At 36.3% G+C, this 17,492-nt stretch overlaps 1 protein-coding gene across 2 annotated transcripts; it reads left to right on the top strand.

Moving 5' to 3' along the window:
- The first annotated feature begins 2,156 nt into the window (after positions 1-2,156).
- On the top strand, positions 2,157-6,244 carry LOC124958756 (olfactory receptor 8B12-like). Of its 2 annotated transcripts, none has more exons than XM_047517155.1 (2): positions 2,157-2,173; positions 5,308-6,244. In XM_047517155.1, the coding sequence occupies exons 1-2, from the start codon at positions 2,157-2,159 to the stop codon at positions 6,242-6,244; spliced, it is 954 nt and encodes a 317-aa protein (XP_047373111.1). The 2 variants fall into 2 exon arrangements, with proteins under 2 accessions (XP_047373111.1, XP_047373112.1); XM_047517156.1 differs by lacking the exon at positions 2,157-2,173 and adding an exon at positions 3,581-3,591 and having other exon boundaries at positions 5,305-6,244.
- The last annotated feature ends 11,248 nt before the right edge of the window (positions 6,245-17,492 follow it).

Below are 17,492 nucleotides of genomic sequence, written 5' to 3'. Positions count from 1 at the left end.
CATTTGGCTTCTCTGACATTTTTGTTGTTCATTTTCTAGCTCCCATTTTGGAAAGTTTTAGTCTTTAATCATTGGTTCTTTTATCTTTTAATATTTCTGTTTGGAACAATCCTGATTCTTTTGTGATCACCTATGTTTAGCTATTGCCTTGATTTGCATATTGACCCCTCTTCTAATCTCTGATTCTCCATGAACTACTTTTATGTATCATTTCCTTTTAAAGGTTTTTGACAGCATTTTATAAACCAGACTTAAATCCAACACCCCACTTTTTTGTTAATTTTGCCATCTACTCATGGTTCCCTGGACTCAAAATTTTATTCAGATTAGATTTGTACTTTCTTCTCCAAATCACACAGACATTAATCCCTTTTCTTTCATATTCTCTCTTGACAGTGTTTTCGATTAACTATTTGTACTACTTGTGAAAACTTAATTATCTTCCTTCCTTTAGCCTTCCCCTATTTAGTGGATTCTGCATGCCACTGCTGTGTAAAATAGTTCTTTCATCTAAAAACATAGCTTGAGTAATAACAATAACCTAAAACTTTTTATTGTATATTGTATATAATAGAATATTTTTGTTGTATATTGTATATAATAGAAACTAACATTTATGTTTATTCACATTTTAAAATTAGTAATTTTAAAGTTCAGAATAGGTTAAGCTCTGCAATGAAAAAAGTGGGAAGTTGGCAGGTGTCTGTTTTGGGGACAAAGAAGATATGTTAACCTTTGTATTTGTTGAGTTCAGGGTGATGTTATGGTTTGGAGCTGAGATGTCCTTCTAGAGCTTATGTGTTGAAGACTTGATCCCCAATGCAGCAATGTTCAGAGGTTGGGCCTCTGGGAATTGATTGGATAATATGGGCTTTGATTTCTTCAATGGAATAATCCAATAGATTAATGGGATATTGGAAGGTGGTGTAACCGTAGGAGGTATGGCCTAGTTGGAGGAAATAAGCCATAGGGGGTTATGTCCTTGAAAGGTATGTCTTGTCCCAAGCTTCTTCCTCACTGTTTGTGCTTCCTAGATGCCATGAGGTGAGCAGCTTTGCTTTACCAGGTATTCTCTACCATGTTCTGCCTCACTACATGCCTTAAGCATGAAGCCAAGTGAAATATGGACTGATACTTCTGAAACCATGTGCCAAAATAAATCTACCTTCCTTATAAGTTGTTCATCTCAGATATTTTGACAGAGTGACACATAGGTGACTAATAGAGGAGACAACATGGCATCATACCGAAACATTTTCAGAGAGGTCATACCTACAGGACAGGGGATTAACAGAAAGGTGAGTACAAACTTAGGAATAAGCAATACAGAGAAAGTTTTTACAGTCATGGGAGGAGATCACCAAACATATAAGGAAGAAGAGGCACAGATGATTAAGAACTGAACTCTGAAAATTTTGAAACACAAAGTGAGTTAACCTGAGAAGGAGATAGAATGGAAGGTTCCTATATTCCACTGTAAAGTCCTTTAGGAAGCTGACCATATCTTTTGAATCTCTTTATTTAATATTTTAATATGCTAAATATACATGTTAAAACCAATTTTTCTTTAAGTGTAATGCATATTGCCTGACTTCTTATAGATAAATTTAATTTTATGCCCCTCCTTAGAGCCTAATTGAAATAATGTCATTTATGCATTCATTCTTTCTAAACATTTTTTGGCATTGCTGGGAATTGAAGCTAGGGTCTTTGCATGATAAGTAAGCACTCTACCACTGAGATACATCCTCAGCTAAAGACTTTCAAATGAGGACATTTAAGCTACTATCTTTTCTCTGTGGAGAGGGTGTCTGACTCTTAAGCTACTATCTTTTAACTCTGGATAGGGCTGACTCTTTTTACTGAAAATGTGGCTAATTCTTGGATATGAAGGATATTTTCCTTTCATGTGCCATTTGATGGCATACCAGACATTTGAGGGTTAAAGTATACACACCATATGTACAAAAATACTCTATTTTACATACTCATGAGTATGTTAAAATCCATATTTCACATATATTTTAACATTAACAATAAACAGAATAAGGAAGCCATTTCACAGACATTCAAGTGTTAGGACAAGAGACATTCTGCATCCAATGTACCTTAATAAATAATATTTTTTCTTTGCTTGCCTCTGCTTGTATTGGACTATGTCAATAGTAAAAAGGTTTAGAGGCACAACTGATTCGCTTGAAATAAAACCCTGATGCATTGAAAATGAAGTTTCCATGGTAACCATTTCTGAAGTGATAAAAGCTGCAAAATAACTTTTTCTCTGGTGTTTCATCATGCATATTAGATACATGTAAAGCTCCTAGAGGCAAGTGAACTTTTAATAAGCCCCTAAGGTTTTCTTTGCCTGTGAGTCTCAGGAGAGCTTGTCTTGTGGGGCTTAATTTTTTGATAATTGTTTGTTTATCTCTATTTCTGAAGCATGTGTAGTTGGATTGAGAACAGGGATTGGAATTCATTATAGTTCCTCTGGGATGTGGACAGTTCTAAGTGTAAGTTGGCCAAGGAGATGCCATTATTGCTAGACTGAGCTGAGAGTTAACAAGAGCAAGTCCTCATTAATGTATGTTTATGTAATATAAAACATATGTATACTAAAATATGTACAGTGATTTTAGGTGGACTTGACTGGAAGAAGATGGACTTACTTCTTTGTGTTATGATTTTGTAACTTCTCCAAGTGGACTCTAGCCCTAATTCTGACCAAAATATATATAAACCATTTGCTACCTGAGGCTTTAATTTTCCCAGAGATTTATTTCTTTGTTGTGAAATCTGTCATCCTTCATATATAAAAGTCCTGATAAGGAACATAGAGTGCAAATTGCTACACAAAGCTTGATTAGTCTTTATATCAGTCTCAGTCAACCTACATGGTGTGACTTGCGGTTGTCTAAATCCTCAATCTCTTGCCCCCTATCCTTTTACTACATTCAGAGTTTCTCCCTCAGAGCCAGTAATTAGAGTTAACGTATTTTATTTAAAGCGTAGGATCAAAATGTAATGTCTTGAACAGATCTTGTGTTAATTCATGAATGCTTGATGTTTTAGTAGAATAACTGATCTTATTAAGCAATGCCTTTTAAATCTCTTTCAAATCATTGATCAAATGTCTGATTAATTCTATTTAAAACAGAAATCTGTATCCCTGTTTTTTTTTTCTCCCTCTCCCTTTCTTTCCTTTTCTTATGTGTTTCATGTTTTACTTATTTCTATATGTTTTCTGTCTTCTTCCACTTGAATGAAAGCTCCATGAGGGCAGATTTTTTTTCCCCCACTGAAGATGCAAAGACCTAGAAGCATTTTGGTGCTACAGTAGATAAGCAATAGGTATTCATTGAAGGAACATCATTCTTGATTAATGTCTTTCACTTATGCCTCATCATTTGACATATTTGCTGTAGGGTCCAATTTCTGGACTTCAGGCATTAAAAAAACTTTTAAATTTGTTCTAATGAGTTATACATGAAAGTGGAATGTATTTTGACACATCATACATAAATGGAGTATAACTTCTGGCTCTTGTACATGAGGTAGAGTTACACAGGTCATGTACATAGATATGCTCGTAGGGTCATAATATCCAATTCATTCTACTATCATTCCTAACCCCATGCCCCTCCCCTCTCTTCACTCCCTTCTGTCTAGCTGGACTTCAGTTATTGACAAAGGTTGACTCAGTTACCTAGCAAGTATTTGCTTTTAATCACCAAGATGAAATTGCATGAGGCGGCACTGGGGGGAAATAAAAGATTTCAATTTTGAGTTTGGAGAGAAGTTGAAAAATTCTTTGATGTGAGTGAAATAATGAATTTCCTCTTCTTAAGTTCTGATATTCCCTTTATTTTGACCCTTCCTGTCTCTAACACTTTCCATCTTCCCTTAAAAATCACTTGTTTTTATCTACCATGAATCTCACAGACCCTTGTAAGTAAAAGTACTGCTTTAGAAAAATTGTTATCACTCACAGGAAGGTAGTGTAGCTAGAGATTTAGACCAAGAGCACTGGTGTTGGATGAACCAGGGCTTACTCAGAATTCTGCATCTATTAGCTGTATGCACTTTTCACTTAAAAATAATTTAAAAAAATTGATGGCACAGTATATATTTATCTAGTACAACATGATATTTTGAAGTATATATACTTCGTGAAATGGTTAAATCTTATCTAGTTGACAAAGGTACTACCCTACATACTTACCATTTTTGTAGTGAAAGAACATGTTTCAAAACTTATGTTTCAAGAATAAAATGTATTGTCATTAGCTACAGTCAACTTGCTGCTCAATAGACCTCTTGCATGCTTCTCATTTCAAAAATGAAGATTAACAGATAAAATTTATGAAGTTGTTGTGAGTAGTAAATGTGATAAAATTATTTGTACACTTCTATTAGATACTTGGTGTCCATATAAGGGTGTTAGGTCAGACACAGTGTTTGGTACACAGTAAGTGCTCAGTACAAGCTAGCAAGAATTGTTTTTCCCATAGTGCTTTGTTCATTATTATACTTGAAAAGATGTAACTTGAAGGAAAGAACGGGTCATTAAAAGCCAGGTGAAGCATTATCAAGGGTGTGAATGAACATTTCTTCTTTCCTGGGGAGGTTAGGCTCTGGGGTAATGGTCCTGTGGGAGCTTCTGTAACTAGCTCACTGTGATCTTTGATCCAGAATAAAACTCTTTAGTCTCCTGTTATCCATGGTGTTCATAAAGGATGCTGTCCCTTCCCTAGAAGCTGGACAGAAACCTCAGGACAAAGGCAGAACCAGAGTGCCTGTTCTTCAGCTCAGCAAGAGAGCCAAGATAAGCTTGAAGTTTTGATCCTGAGAGTGAAGTAGAAGTAACAGAACCCAAGCTCCATCCACATTGTCACATTTTCTCCCCAGGAACATTTGCATCTTTATGAAAGAGATGGAAAGGAGATAGTAGAGAGCAGCAGTGTGGCTCCAAGTGGAAAAGGGTGAGTACCTGCCTGACCCACTGCATCCTGCCGTAGGGTGGTTAGAGGCTCAAAGCACAGGAGCCGGGTGGCCTGAGTTCACCTACTGCTGCAACTTGGTAGCATTGAGATTTAGTGCAAGTCACTCATGTCTCCTTTTACATCATCTTTAAAATTAGAACAGGTGTAATGCCACATGGCATTTAGCAGTGTGCCTATTGCATAGTTAGTGTTCAGTAAGTCTTGTCTTTTCTTTTCCCTCCACCCTCTTAACTTCTGCAAATTTCCATGGTGTGTAGATTCTCTTAGTGACTCTCTTCTTTTCCCCTCACAGACCCTCCTAGAGGAGAATGGCTGCAGAGAACTCCTCTTATGTGACAGAGTTCATCCTTGCAGGTTTAACAGACCAGCCGGGACTCCGGATCCCTCTCTTCTTCCTGTTTCTCGGTTTTTACGTGGTCACTGTGGTAGGGAACTTGGGCTTGATAATGCTGATTGGGCTAAACTCACACCTGCATATTCCCATGTACTTTTTTCTCCTAAACTTGTCTTTTATTGATTTCAGTTACTCCACCACTCTCACTCCTAAAATGCTGGTAGGTTTTGTGTCAAAGAAGAACACTATTTCCTATGCAGGGTGTATGACTCAATTTTTTTTCTTCTGTTTCTTTGTCTTTTCTGAATCCTACATCCTATCAGCAATGGCTTATGACCGCTATGTTGCCATCTGTAAACCACTGCTGTACACAGTCACCATGTCTCCCCAGGTGTGTTTACTCCTTTTGTGGGGTGTTTATGGGATGGGAGTTTTTGGGGCTGTGGCCCACATGGGAAACTTAATGTTTATGACCTTTTGTTCAGATAACCTCATCAATCACTACATGTGTGACATTATTCCTCTCCTTGAGCTGTCCTGCAATAACTCTTATGTGCATTTGCTGGTAGTCTTCATTATTGTAACCATTGGCATTGGGGTGCCCATTGTTACCATTTTTATATCTTATGGTTTCATTCTTTCCAGCATTTTCCACATTAGTTCCACTGAGGGCAGATCAAAAGCCTTTAGTACCTGCAGTTCCCATATTATTGTGGTATCTCTTTTCTTTGGGTCAGGAGCTTTTATGTACCTCAAACCACCTTCCATTTTGCCCCTGGACCAGGGAAAGGTGTCCTCCATTTTCTACACTGCTGTGGTACCCATGTTCAATCCATTAATCTACAGTTTGAGGAATAAGGATGTCAAAATTGCCCTGAAAAAAACCTTGAGCAGAAAAATCTTCTCTTAAAAGAGTTTGGGAAAGATGATCCAAAATGTTATCATAGTATTTCTTCATTTTTTTTTTTCAACTAAAGAAACAAGCTAGTGTTTTCTGCCCTCTACTTAGAGGAAACTTAAATGTTGCTCTTAGGCACATTTATTCTCTTCACTGGTTTACCCACCCAACTATTCCAATCGCTCTTTGTTTTACAAAAATATTTTTTGTAATCATAGAGCAATTGATCTCTACTGTGCTTAAGCAGTCATTTAATACAGTCTGTTCATATAGCACATCACACACGGGGAATTCATAAGTATTTTTTATGTTGTCCATGGACACACCTGTCCTTTTGCCAGAACTGGGACTGGAATCCATGCCTTGAATTGTAATCCAATTCACGATACTTTCCTATAGCTCTGCTTTCCTGTTTCATCTTTCTCATGACCAATTTCAGTTTAAAGGTTGTTGTGGGCTCTTAAAGTAATCTAATTCTTTTCCCAGTGATGCTGTGCAACTTTTCATGGGTTAATTTTTGGAATATAATATTTGCAAGAGAGTTGGAGGTGAAAAATTTGGTTGATTTGGTCTTGGCAAAAGGAGTTATGTTTTAAAATGTTAGGGGTGTGAGACTGGGAATCATGTAAGGTTCCACATGGAATCAAGCATCCATGCTTACTGAGATGTTCTGCAAAACCCTATGGTCTCAGGTTATTTCATTAAACCTCCTAAGGAAGAGGGAGGCAGATTTAAATTACTGAAAGATGTTGAATACAAGTTTCATTCATTATCTGTAGGCTATGGAGGTAGAATGTGGATCTTTCTTTAAGCCTCTGATTATAAGGTAGCTTAGTACTAGATAGCCTTGAATATAAGTGAGCCAGTTGAGTCATAGGAACAAATCAGTTATTAGGAGAGACAAGGTAACATTATATTTTGAAGCATTGCATATATCTGTGATCTTCTAATAGCAGGGCATAAAGGAAAGAGATGGTCTCAGCACAGGTCACGTATTCACAGTGTTGGGTAAATGAAGGCACTGCTTAATACAATCTGAAGGACAGCTTTTCAGTCTGAACACATTATTAGTGGTAAGAGTTCTTTTTGAAACAATGACATAAACTGCTTAGAAGATGTTTGGACTTATGGACTTTTCTTAATAAAGTTTCCTTCTATTAGAAGAAAGGAAAGTTTGTATACATTGAATAAAAGTTTAGTTTTTTTTTTTTCCCTTTAGAATCATTCTGTTCAATCAGGATGTAATAAAAGGAATGAAAGTTTAGGAGAGAATTGTGCTTCATAATGGGGTAGAACATTTATAGATTGAAGATGTGGTGGGGAATATGGGGAATCAGTACAGTGTAGGCAAATGGGAAAACACTGCATTGAAGTGTTTTAAATTGAAGTAGTAACAATATAGTAAAGTGCACAAGTATTAAATATTCAATGAATTTTTCTCATTTGAAATGGCTCTCATTACATACCACCACCTACACCCAGAATTAGAAGATTCTATCATTTAAGAATGTTCTTGCCTGCTCTTACCCAGTAAATACTACTCCTTACCCTCTTCCTGGAACTATTCACTATTTTTACTTTTATCATCACGGATCCATTTTGGTCATTCCTGAATTTCCTAAAAATGTTAAATAGCACATATACTCCTTCTCCTCATTATTATTATTACTTTGCATTTTTGGAATCCAGGGCCTTGCTCACACTAAGCACATGCTCTACCACTTAGTTATACCCCCAGGCCAACACACTAACTTTAGTGCTTGGTTTCTTTCACTCAATGTAGAGTGTCATTTGTGGTTAATCTATAGCATTTTTCTTGGTTACTGCAGCTTAGTATGTGCTTTTTTGTACAAATGTATAGCAATTTACTTATCAATTATTTTCTTAGTAGACATTTGGTTCGTTTTCAGTTTCTGCCTATTATTAATATGGTTGCTAAGAAAATTCTTAAAAATGAAATTTCTTTGGAATATACACTGTTTCTCTTGGATATACCTAGATGTGGATTTCCTGGGCCATAGGACAAGGATTTATTTAGGTTTCTAAATTCTATCAAATAGCCAGATGTGATAGTGCTCACCTTGTAATTTCAGTGACTCAGGAGGTGGAAGCAGGAGGATCACAAGTTTGAGGCCAGCCTCAGCAACTTAGCAAGGCCCTCAGCAACTTGGCAAGCCCTGTCTCAAAATAAAAAAACAAAAAGTAGAGAGGATGTAGATCACTGGTATAGTGCATGGTAAAGTGGTTTAATCCCCAATATGTAAAAAAAAAAATCTCAGATAAATAATAATGTTGGGCACTTCTTATATGTTTATTAGCTATTTGGGTATCACTTTGTAATATATCTGTTCAATTTTTTTCTACTTAAAAATTATGTTAGTGTTTTTTATTTAATTGATTTGAGTTTTAAAAAGTATATTCTGGGTATGAGTCCTTTCATGGCTGTTCTTGATGTCTTTTGGTTAGAAATGTCTTCATTTTAATAAAGTCAGTTTATCAACTTCTTTGACTGTTCTTGCTTTGTCCTGTTTAATTCTTTACTACCTGAAATTTGCAAAAATATTCTCATTTTTTTTAAAGCTTTTTTTTGGGGTAAGGTTTAGATTTTTGATCAATTTCAAATCAGTTATCATATATGGTTAGTTATTTTTTTCATGAAGGTATTATGATATTTCAACATCATTTATTGAAAAAACTCTTCTCTAAATTTTATTGACTGTATTTATGTGGTTGGACTTGAAGATCAGTGACAATATTGCTGTGGGACTGGTAGGAAAGGAGTTGACTTGGAGCCAGAATGTTATACTTTACAAGCACAATGGTGAACAGAAATGAGAACGGATATTCTTGTGTTGTTTTGTAATGAAAGTACACTTATTCCTAGGAATTTTATATCTTTTGTTCTATTTTAAATAGATATTTAAAATTCAGTTTTCATTTATTTATTACTAATATGTTTTCAAAGTTGATTTTTTTGTATATTGACTTTACATCCAGATACTTGCTAATTTTATTTATTAATTCTGATTATTACTAAAATTGACCAAAGGGGAAGTAAGAAATATAAGAATTATTATTATTATTATTATTACTAATTATTTTGTAATTATTTTGGTGTACATATTCATGTTGAGGTAGGAGTTTGGGGATCTCAAGATGGTGAGGAAGGATATAAGAAAAATGCCAGCTGGAGTACAAGACAGAGAGATGAGTTATCAAGTCCCTGTTTACAATAAGTCCTATTACCATGACAACTCCCACCTCTGAGAGCTTATTGCTTTGGCAACTCCTGCCACAGATTCTGTATTCCAATTAGATGAAAATTTGTTCCAGTGGTAACAATTGGAACGAGGTCTTCAATCAGGTCCCTGAGGAGAAGACTGAAGCTCAGCTCAGCATATAGGACAAGATTCTGAAGCCAGAATTAAGGATAGGCAGTTAGTGTAGAAATACGGGATCTGGTCAAATTGAGGAAATGAAGGCCATGAAAGCCATCTGCCTCTGGAAGTCGGAGACTGTCCCTGGAAGAATGGAATGTCAAGGATCTCCGGAGCTCATGGTTGCCAAATTTGCCTGCCTTTATCAAGGACTGCAAGCAAGGAGCTGCTAATTAATGCCCAGTGGGCCCTTGCCTGGCTGAATCACCTTGGCCCTCCTCCTGCCCATTGCTTCTCACTTTATGCCAAACCAGGTCTAGTCATGTAGGCAAGAAGGAGAGATAAGTGGGGAGAGAACCGGAGAACAAGAGACCTTAACCTATAAAAGATGTAGGGTGCGCTCACTTCTGGGGATTTTAGAACATCAGCCATGGCCCCCTTCTTCCTGCCGGGAGAAGTCTGTATTATTACCTTTACATAAAACCTGCTTACTATACTTTCCTTGGCGTGCTTCTCTAGTGTTCAAACTTCAACGTTAGAGGGAGCAGAACTTGTCACCGGTAAATGGCAGTATCAATTCCTTCGGACATCAGAGACTTTGATCCGCTCTCCTGGCTCCCCTCTGCTCTACTTTATGGATTGCTACTTTCATTTTCACTTTCAATAAATCTATGCTCTGCCTGTGACTTCTCTTTGCCTTCCTCAGTTCTTTATTTGGTCTTCAAGAACCTGGACCCCAACTGCACACCCCACCATCATCAATGTCATATGCAAAGACAGACTTGATTCTTTCTTAATTGTCTTTCTTTATATCTTTTATTTTTCCCATCAAAGAACGCCAAATAATTATGAATCAGGCTCTCCTTGAATTTTTTATTTTTATTTTTTGGTACTGGGTATTGAACTCAAAGGATGCTTTATCACTGAGGTACATTCCCAGCCCTTTGTAATTTTTATTTTGAGACAGGGTTTCACTAAGTTGCTGAGGCTGGCCTTGAACTTGCAAATTTCCTGCCTCAAGCTCCTGAGTTGCTGAGATTACATGGTGTGCCACTGCACCTGGCCCCCTCTCTTGTTTCTGAGGGTAAATGCTTTTAGGCTTTTGCTATTGAATATAGGGTTTGTTAAAATTTTTTTATTTTTTAAAATTTTGGTTTGTAGATAGTGATCAGACTATGGGTGGATGATTAACATTTTTTATTTAAAATATTTTTTTTCTTTGAGAATATGTTGTTACCACCTGTGGGTAAGAGGCTGAGTTGGATTCCTCCTTATGTACCTTGAATACTGGGAGTCAATTTGGCAGAAAAATAGGTTTTATTCAACACCAGCTTTGAAGGGAGATAGAGAAAACATTTTTGTTTTAAATCACATCTTCAGAAAACTCAAGGAATGGGAAAACTTTTATAAAAGAAGAGAAAACAGGGTAGGACCAAAGGCAGAAAGTAGGTAGTTTTAGCTAGGCAGTGTTAGAGAACATGTCAGTGGCACCTGGCTGGCCAGGGGGTAGTTTCTATTCTCAGTGTGAGGAAGTTTAGAAGTTAAAACATTTGGAGCTGTGATTCTTATATCAGGAAGATGCCCTTAATTTCAGAGGGAGTCTGTTTCAATATGTACAATGGTAAAAAATATTAAACAGTAAAAAAAAGGTATACAGAAAAATGAACTTTTCTTCTCCCATGCTCCTGTGCTCCATGTTCTTCCTCTGAGATACAATTATTTTCAGAAATAGTATAGGCATATATGAACATAGCTCTATCTGTTTCTATTTATTTTTTTATCTGTATATTTATATTTCTAGAGACCCTTGTATGTATTAAAATTCTATAAAAACAAATTAAAGGTTGAGTCTTCCAATAGAAATGGTTTAAAGAGGAGGGAGCACAGGGCATTGCTGGACAAGAAGAGGAATCAAACATGCAAGGCATGGGAGAGGGTGTGACAGGCAGGAAGAGGCAGCAGAGGCAATATGGCAAACCCACGGTCATTTTAGCTCTGGTATATTTCTATGTTCTCCTTTTTTTCTGTCTCCATTGGATGGTTTGACATCTATGGTCACTATTTTTTGTTGTAAAAAGAGCCATTGAATATTAAAGGTGCTGGAATGGCAAACATTTTCTCTTCTTTTTGTCAGGATACAACTGTTTATATGATTTTATCCACTACCACAGTTCAGAAATATCTCGAATGTTACCTGGATGTCATCAATATTACAAAAAGAGAAGAAAAAAGATAACAGTGAAAGCTAAGAATATGCATTCAAGGGAGAATGTGGGCTATCTCTGGAGGGACAGACAGTCTGGTAAACATTTTCAATTCAATGAATTTACATATTAATTTATTTATCTATTTATTTTAGTTACCTATTTATCTTAAAAAAAAGCATTGTTTTAGTCACCAGGAGGTAAAATGCTTGGAAGTTAGCACTCTCATCCTGAAAACACGTAAAAGCTAAAGAAACTAAAAATCAAAATCTGTTCTTAGATCTGTCAGTGAATTGAGGTCATGTGACAATCTGACTTCTTGAAAACTGGGGAGAGAGGTGAGAAAAGAATAATCATTTGCCTGGAGCAGAAGCTGTTGGAGCTAGTAGGTTGGGTGTGTGTATACGTTGGTAGGAACACAAGTGGTAATTGGTGGATTGTTGGAGGCTGAGGATAGACTCACCTGGAAGGTCCAAATTCCTGGGGGCCCAGTCTTAGAAGTGTCCCCACACTGACCTGTGTTTTCCCTCTGGAAGTTCTACTGATGCTCATGGTGAAGATCAGAGAATATCGTCCTAACCTTCAGACAGGAGGAGGAAAAAGTAACCATTCTGGAATACACTCAGAGCTTTCTGTGCTCTTTTTGGTCCTCAGAACACTGCCATCCTACTGCCTAAACAATGTTGGGGGAAGGAAACTACCCAATTCTAGTCTCCTCTTGTCCCTTCTAGGCTTCTGGCTTCACCTAGAGGGTAAAAAATGTTGAGAAGCACTTGTGAGGGTGATAACCTCAGGGAATAGGCACACTTAAAGACAGAGGTCAAATCATAGCAACACAGAATGTTTCTTCTCCTCCCAGTCTTTACTATCACGTCAGTAAATTCCCTATATAATAATGAAAGATCAGAGTAAAAAGAAATGCAAAACTCAGACTCTATTTAGGAGATTTTCTAGAGAAATGCAAGGACAACAGGGGAGACATAAATGATAGAGGAAATTGAGTGAAACCTCAGATAACTAGAGCTACAGCAAACAGTGAGCAGTGCAACTCCTAGCCAGATAAACATAAAACTTCACATTAAACCACACACTGAAACTTCACACTAAAATCTGTTTGCCTTAGTTCCTATTACCCAATATGTCATGTCTGGCTTTCAACAAAAAATAAGGCATTCTGAAAGACACTATAAAGTCTTAAGAGACAAAACAAGCAGCAGAATCATACTCAGATGTAGTGGGGGTGTTAGAATCATCAGATTGAGAATTTAAAACAACTGTGATAAATATGCTAAGCGCTTTTATGGAAATAGTGGACAATAGGCAAAACAGATGGATAGTGAAAGCAGAGAGATGAAACGCTAAGAAGGAATTTAAAAGTCTAAAAAATGTACTGCAACAGAAATAAAGCATAACTTTCAAGGGCTCATCAGTTGACTGCACATAACAGAGGAAAAAATGATTGATTTTGGAGATAAGTTAAAAGGAATTTCCCAAACTGAAATTTAAAGAGAAAATGGAATGGAAAAAGTAGAACAGAATAGAGATGAATTGTGGGATAGTTATAAAAGATGTGACATATGCATAATGAAAATAGTGGAAGAGAAGAGAGGAACAGAAGAAAATATTTGAAATAATATTGGAAGAATATTCTCCAGAATTAAAGTCAGACATCAAACTAAAACCCCAAGAATCTCAGTGTACACTAAATAGGATAAATAGCAATAAGCCTACACTTAGGCGTATTGTATTGAAATGGCAGAAAACCAGACCAAAAAAAAAAAAAAATCTTGAAAGACACTGGTGGTGGAGGTGGGGAAAGAAACACTGATCTTACCTATAAGATCTTACTTATCAAGGGATGTGGATAAGAATTATATAGATTTATATTTAGGAACCACGCAAGCCAAAAAAAAAAAAAAAAAGTGTAGCTACATATTTAAAGCATTGGAAAAAATATAATGAAAACACCAACTTAGAATTTTGTATCCAGTGAAATTATCCTTTCAAAAGTAAAGAATTAAAGACTTTCTCAGACAAAAATTAAGTTACCAGAAGAAAATTTGTTACCAGAAGACCTGTCTTGCAAAAAATGTTTAAGAAATTCTGTGGAGAGCAGTGACAGAGGATGGGAGAGCAGTGACTGAGATTGGGGGTCTCTGATGACCTCATGGCTGTGGCATGCTTGGTGCCTGGGAATGTTTCTGTGCAAGGGCACAGGATGCTTAGCTGCTGTGGCAATGCCCTGCATGAGGAGGCTCTGTGCAAGGGTCCTATCAGCTCTGACCTTGATCTCAGGCACATAGCTCATGGGAATAAAGGAATTCTTATGCTGGACAACTACAGTGTTTTACCAGCTCCTTTATAGTAACTTTTTTTTTTTTTTTTTTTTTTTTTGCGGTACTGGGGAATCAAACTCAGGGCCTTGTGCTTGCAAGGCAAGCACTCTACCAGCTGAGCTATCTCCCCAGTCCTATAGTAACTTTTAACAATGGACTTTCTTAAGAGTTACACAAAGCTCCTAACATTGCACTCTGCAATGGTGGAAAAGTTCCATAGATGTCCTAGTTTCTGTAACTTTACTGAATCCATAGTCTTTAACCTGATAATGAGACATATATAAATAAAGATTTCTGGTGTAACTCTTTAGATCTGCATCTCCAGCAGAGAGCAGAGCTCCACCTGATCCCAGCTTAATCTTCAAAATTTGTGTTCGTGACTCTTTATTTTCTAATCCCTCTTCTCCCCTTGGCGGAACTGCAAGTTTGGCTGTACTGGCCATGGCAGAATTCTTCAGAAAGAAGGTAATTGTATAGGTCAGAACAGTGACTAAAGATTCCTTCTCCACCTCCACACACGTATTTTTAATTTTTTGTTCTTTTGGTAATAGCCATTCTAATCAGGGTGAGGTGATATCTCATTGTAGTTTTGATTTGCATTTCTCTGATGAATGAAATCATAATGTTGAAGAAATATCTGCTCTCCCATGTTCACATATTTTTTGTAGTACTAGTCATGATAGCTAAAATATGGAATTAACCTCAGTGTTCCTCAACAAATAAACAGATAAAGATAATATGGTATAATTTGCAATGGAATAGCATTCATTCATAAAAAGCATTAAATACTGTCTTTTGTAGCAACATGGGTGAACCTTGTTCAGGGAAATAAACCAGGCATGGAAAGACAAACACTGCATGATATCGCTCATTTATGAAATCTAATAAAGCTAATCTCACAGAATGGTGGTTACAAGAGATCTGGGAATTTAAAGGAAAAGGGAGAATAGAGAGAGACAGATCAACAGGTACAAAGTTACAGTTAGGTAGAGGAATAAATTTTGGTATTCTATTTTACAGTAGTGTGACTGACCATAGTTAATAATATTAAATCATGCATTTCAAAATAACTATGAGAGGATTTTGAATGTTCTACCCACAAAGAAATGATAAATGTTTAAGGTGATGGATATATTAAAAGCTCTAATTTGATCATTACACAATGCCTGCATGCTCAGAAATATCACACTGTATTCCATAAATATGCTCAATTATTATGTCAATTAAAAACAAAGTAAAACTTAGAAGAATGTACAGTTAACATATTTAATGATGAGAAATGACATGCTTTCCTTCTAAGACTAAAAAAAGCAAGGATGACTTTTCTTTCCACTCTTGTTCAACATTTTACTAGAAATCTTAGATAATGCAGTAATAAAAGAAAAGGAAAGAGAAAGTATACAGGTTGAGAAGGAGGGAATAAAACTTTGTTTGCAACTGACATGACTTTCTATGTGGAAAACTACAAAGAATAGACATAAGGAACCTATGGAACTAATAAATGATTGTAAAAGTTTCAGGATATGCTATTAACATAAAATACATAAAAGTTATTTTTTGCATATATGCCCACAATAAATAGAATTTAAATTGAAATCACAATTCAATTTCTACTAGTATCCCCAAAAAGGAAATTCTTAGGAGTAAATCCAAAAAAGATGTACAAAATTTATTTGAGGAAAACTACAAAACTATGATGAAATAAATAAACAATGTAAATAAATGGTTCTCCATGCTCCTGGATAGATTCATAGGTGTTATGAAGATGTTAGGTCTTAAAAATCTACCAAATTACGCCAAGTGCATGTACAAATACACATAATCAATCCCACTTTTATGAAATATATACAATTAAAATGCACTGATTAAAATAATAATAATAATTAATATTAGTAGAGTAGAGCAAGTAGATGGGGGAGGGAGAGGGAAGAAAAGAGGGAAAAGAAAGGTAATGGGAAATTAGAGTCATCAAATATGTTATGTGTATGTAAAAATATGGCATAATGAATCCCATATTATGTAGAAATATAATGCAGCAGTAAAAATAAACCCCAAAACAAAAACTCAGGAAAAAAAAGATGTTAGTTCTTCCCAATTTGACCTATAGATTCTATGCCATCCCAACCAAAATTCTCGTAAGCAACAGCAGTCACTCTGTTAGTTTGCTATTGTGAATCTCAGCAAACTGACTATAAAGTTTGCATGGAAAGATGAAAGACTTGAAATAGCCAATATAATATTGAAGAAGAATAAATTCAGAAGACTGAAACTTCCCAATTTCAAGATTCACTATGAAGCTATGGCATTCAGGATGGTGTGGCATTGGTGAAAGTATAGACAAATAGTTCTAGAATATAAATTTGAGGGTAGTGTCTGACTGATGTTCTCAGTGTTGGTTGAGAGAGTAACAGGTATCCATTAATGCTCAACAATTATTTAGGGATGGAAAGAAGGAAGATTCTAGTAGGTTTAAAGATGAGTTTTTCAAAGGCCATATCTGATTCCCAGGACTTGTGATTTTAAACACTTTTGAGGAGAACAGACAGCATTTCAGAACAAAAGTGAATAGTACATTTTCTCCACAGCGGTCACTCTGTTCCTATTGGTTCATCCTACATCTGCCCCTCAGCCTCTTCTATCTCTGGATGAGGAGGATTTTGTCCTAATGTGACTCAGGTCTAAGTGGGAAGTGTAGAACATACAGCCAGAAATTAGCCTTGTTAGGGAAACATTTTGTAGGAAGTGGAGATTCTACTAAAATGTTTCATCAACTCTCATTCCCATAATCTTTATCTAGCAGTCAATTATGGTTCCCAGAAAACAGATATCTCCATGCAGCCAAACTTGGAGTTGGACTTCAAAGGAATTGCAACACTTTTTATTTAACATGACTGAACTCACTTTTGGTAGCAGAACTACACTTTATAATCTCAACAGCTAAAAAGCAGTGTTAGTCAGCATTTTCATTGCTGTGACCAAAAGAATCAGCGAGAACAATTTAGAGGGAGAAAAGCTTATTTCATCTCATGATTTCAGAGATTCAGACCACGGTAAGCCTACTCCATAGCTCTGGGCTCACAGTGAGGTGGAACATCATGGCAGAAGGACTTGGTGGAGGGAGGCGCTCAGAACATGGCAATCAGAAAGCAGAGAGAGATCTTTACTCACCAGGGACAAAATATATACCCCAAAGACACACCTCAGTGACCTATTCCTACAGCCACACTCTACTGCCTACAGTTACCACTCAGTTAATCCCTATCAGTGGATTAATCCACCAATTAGTTTACACCTCTCATAATCTAATGATCTCTCCTCTGAAAATTCTTGCGTGGTCTCACAC

The sequence above is a fragment of the Sciurus carolinensis genome, chromosome 11 (assembly GCF_902686445.1).
Source record: "Sciurus carolinensis chromosome 11, mSciCar1.2, whole genome shotgun sequence".
Classification (NCBI taxonomy): Eukaryota; Metazoa; Chordata; class Mammalia; order Rodentia; family Sciuridae; genus Sciurus; species Sciurus carolinensis.
Note: the sequence above shows the minus strand (reverse complement) of the source record. Positions and strands in the feature narration are given on the sequence as shown.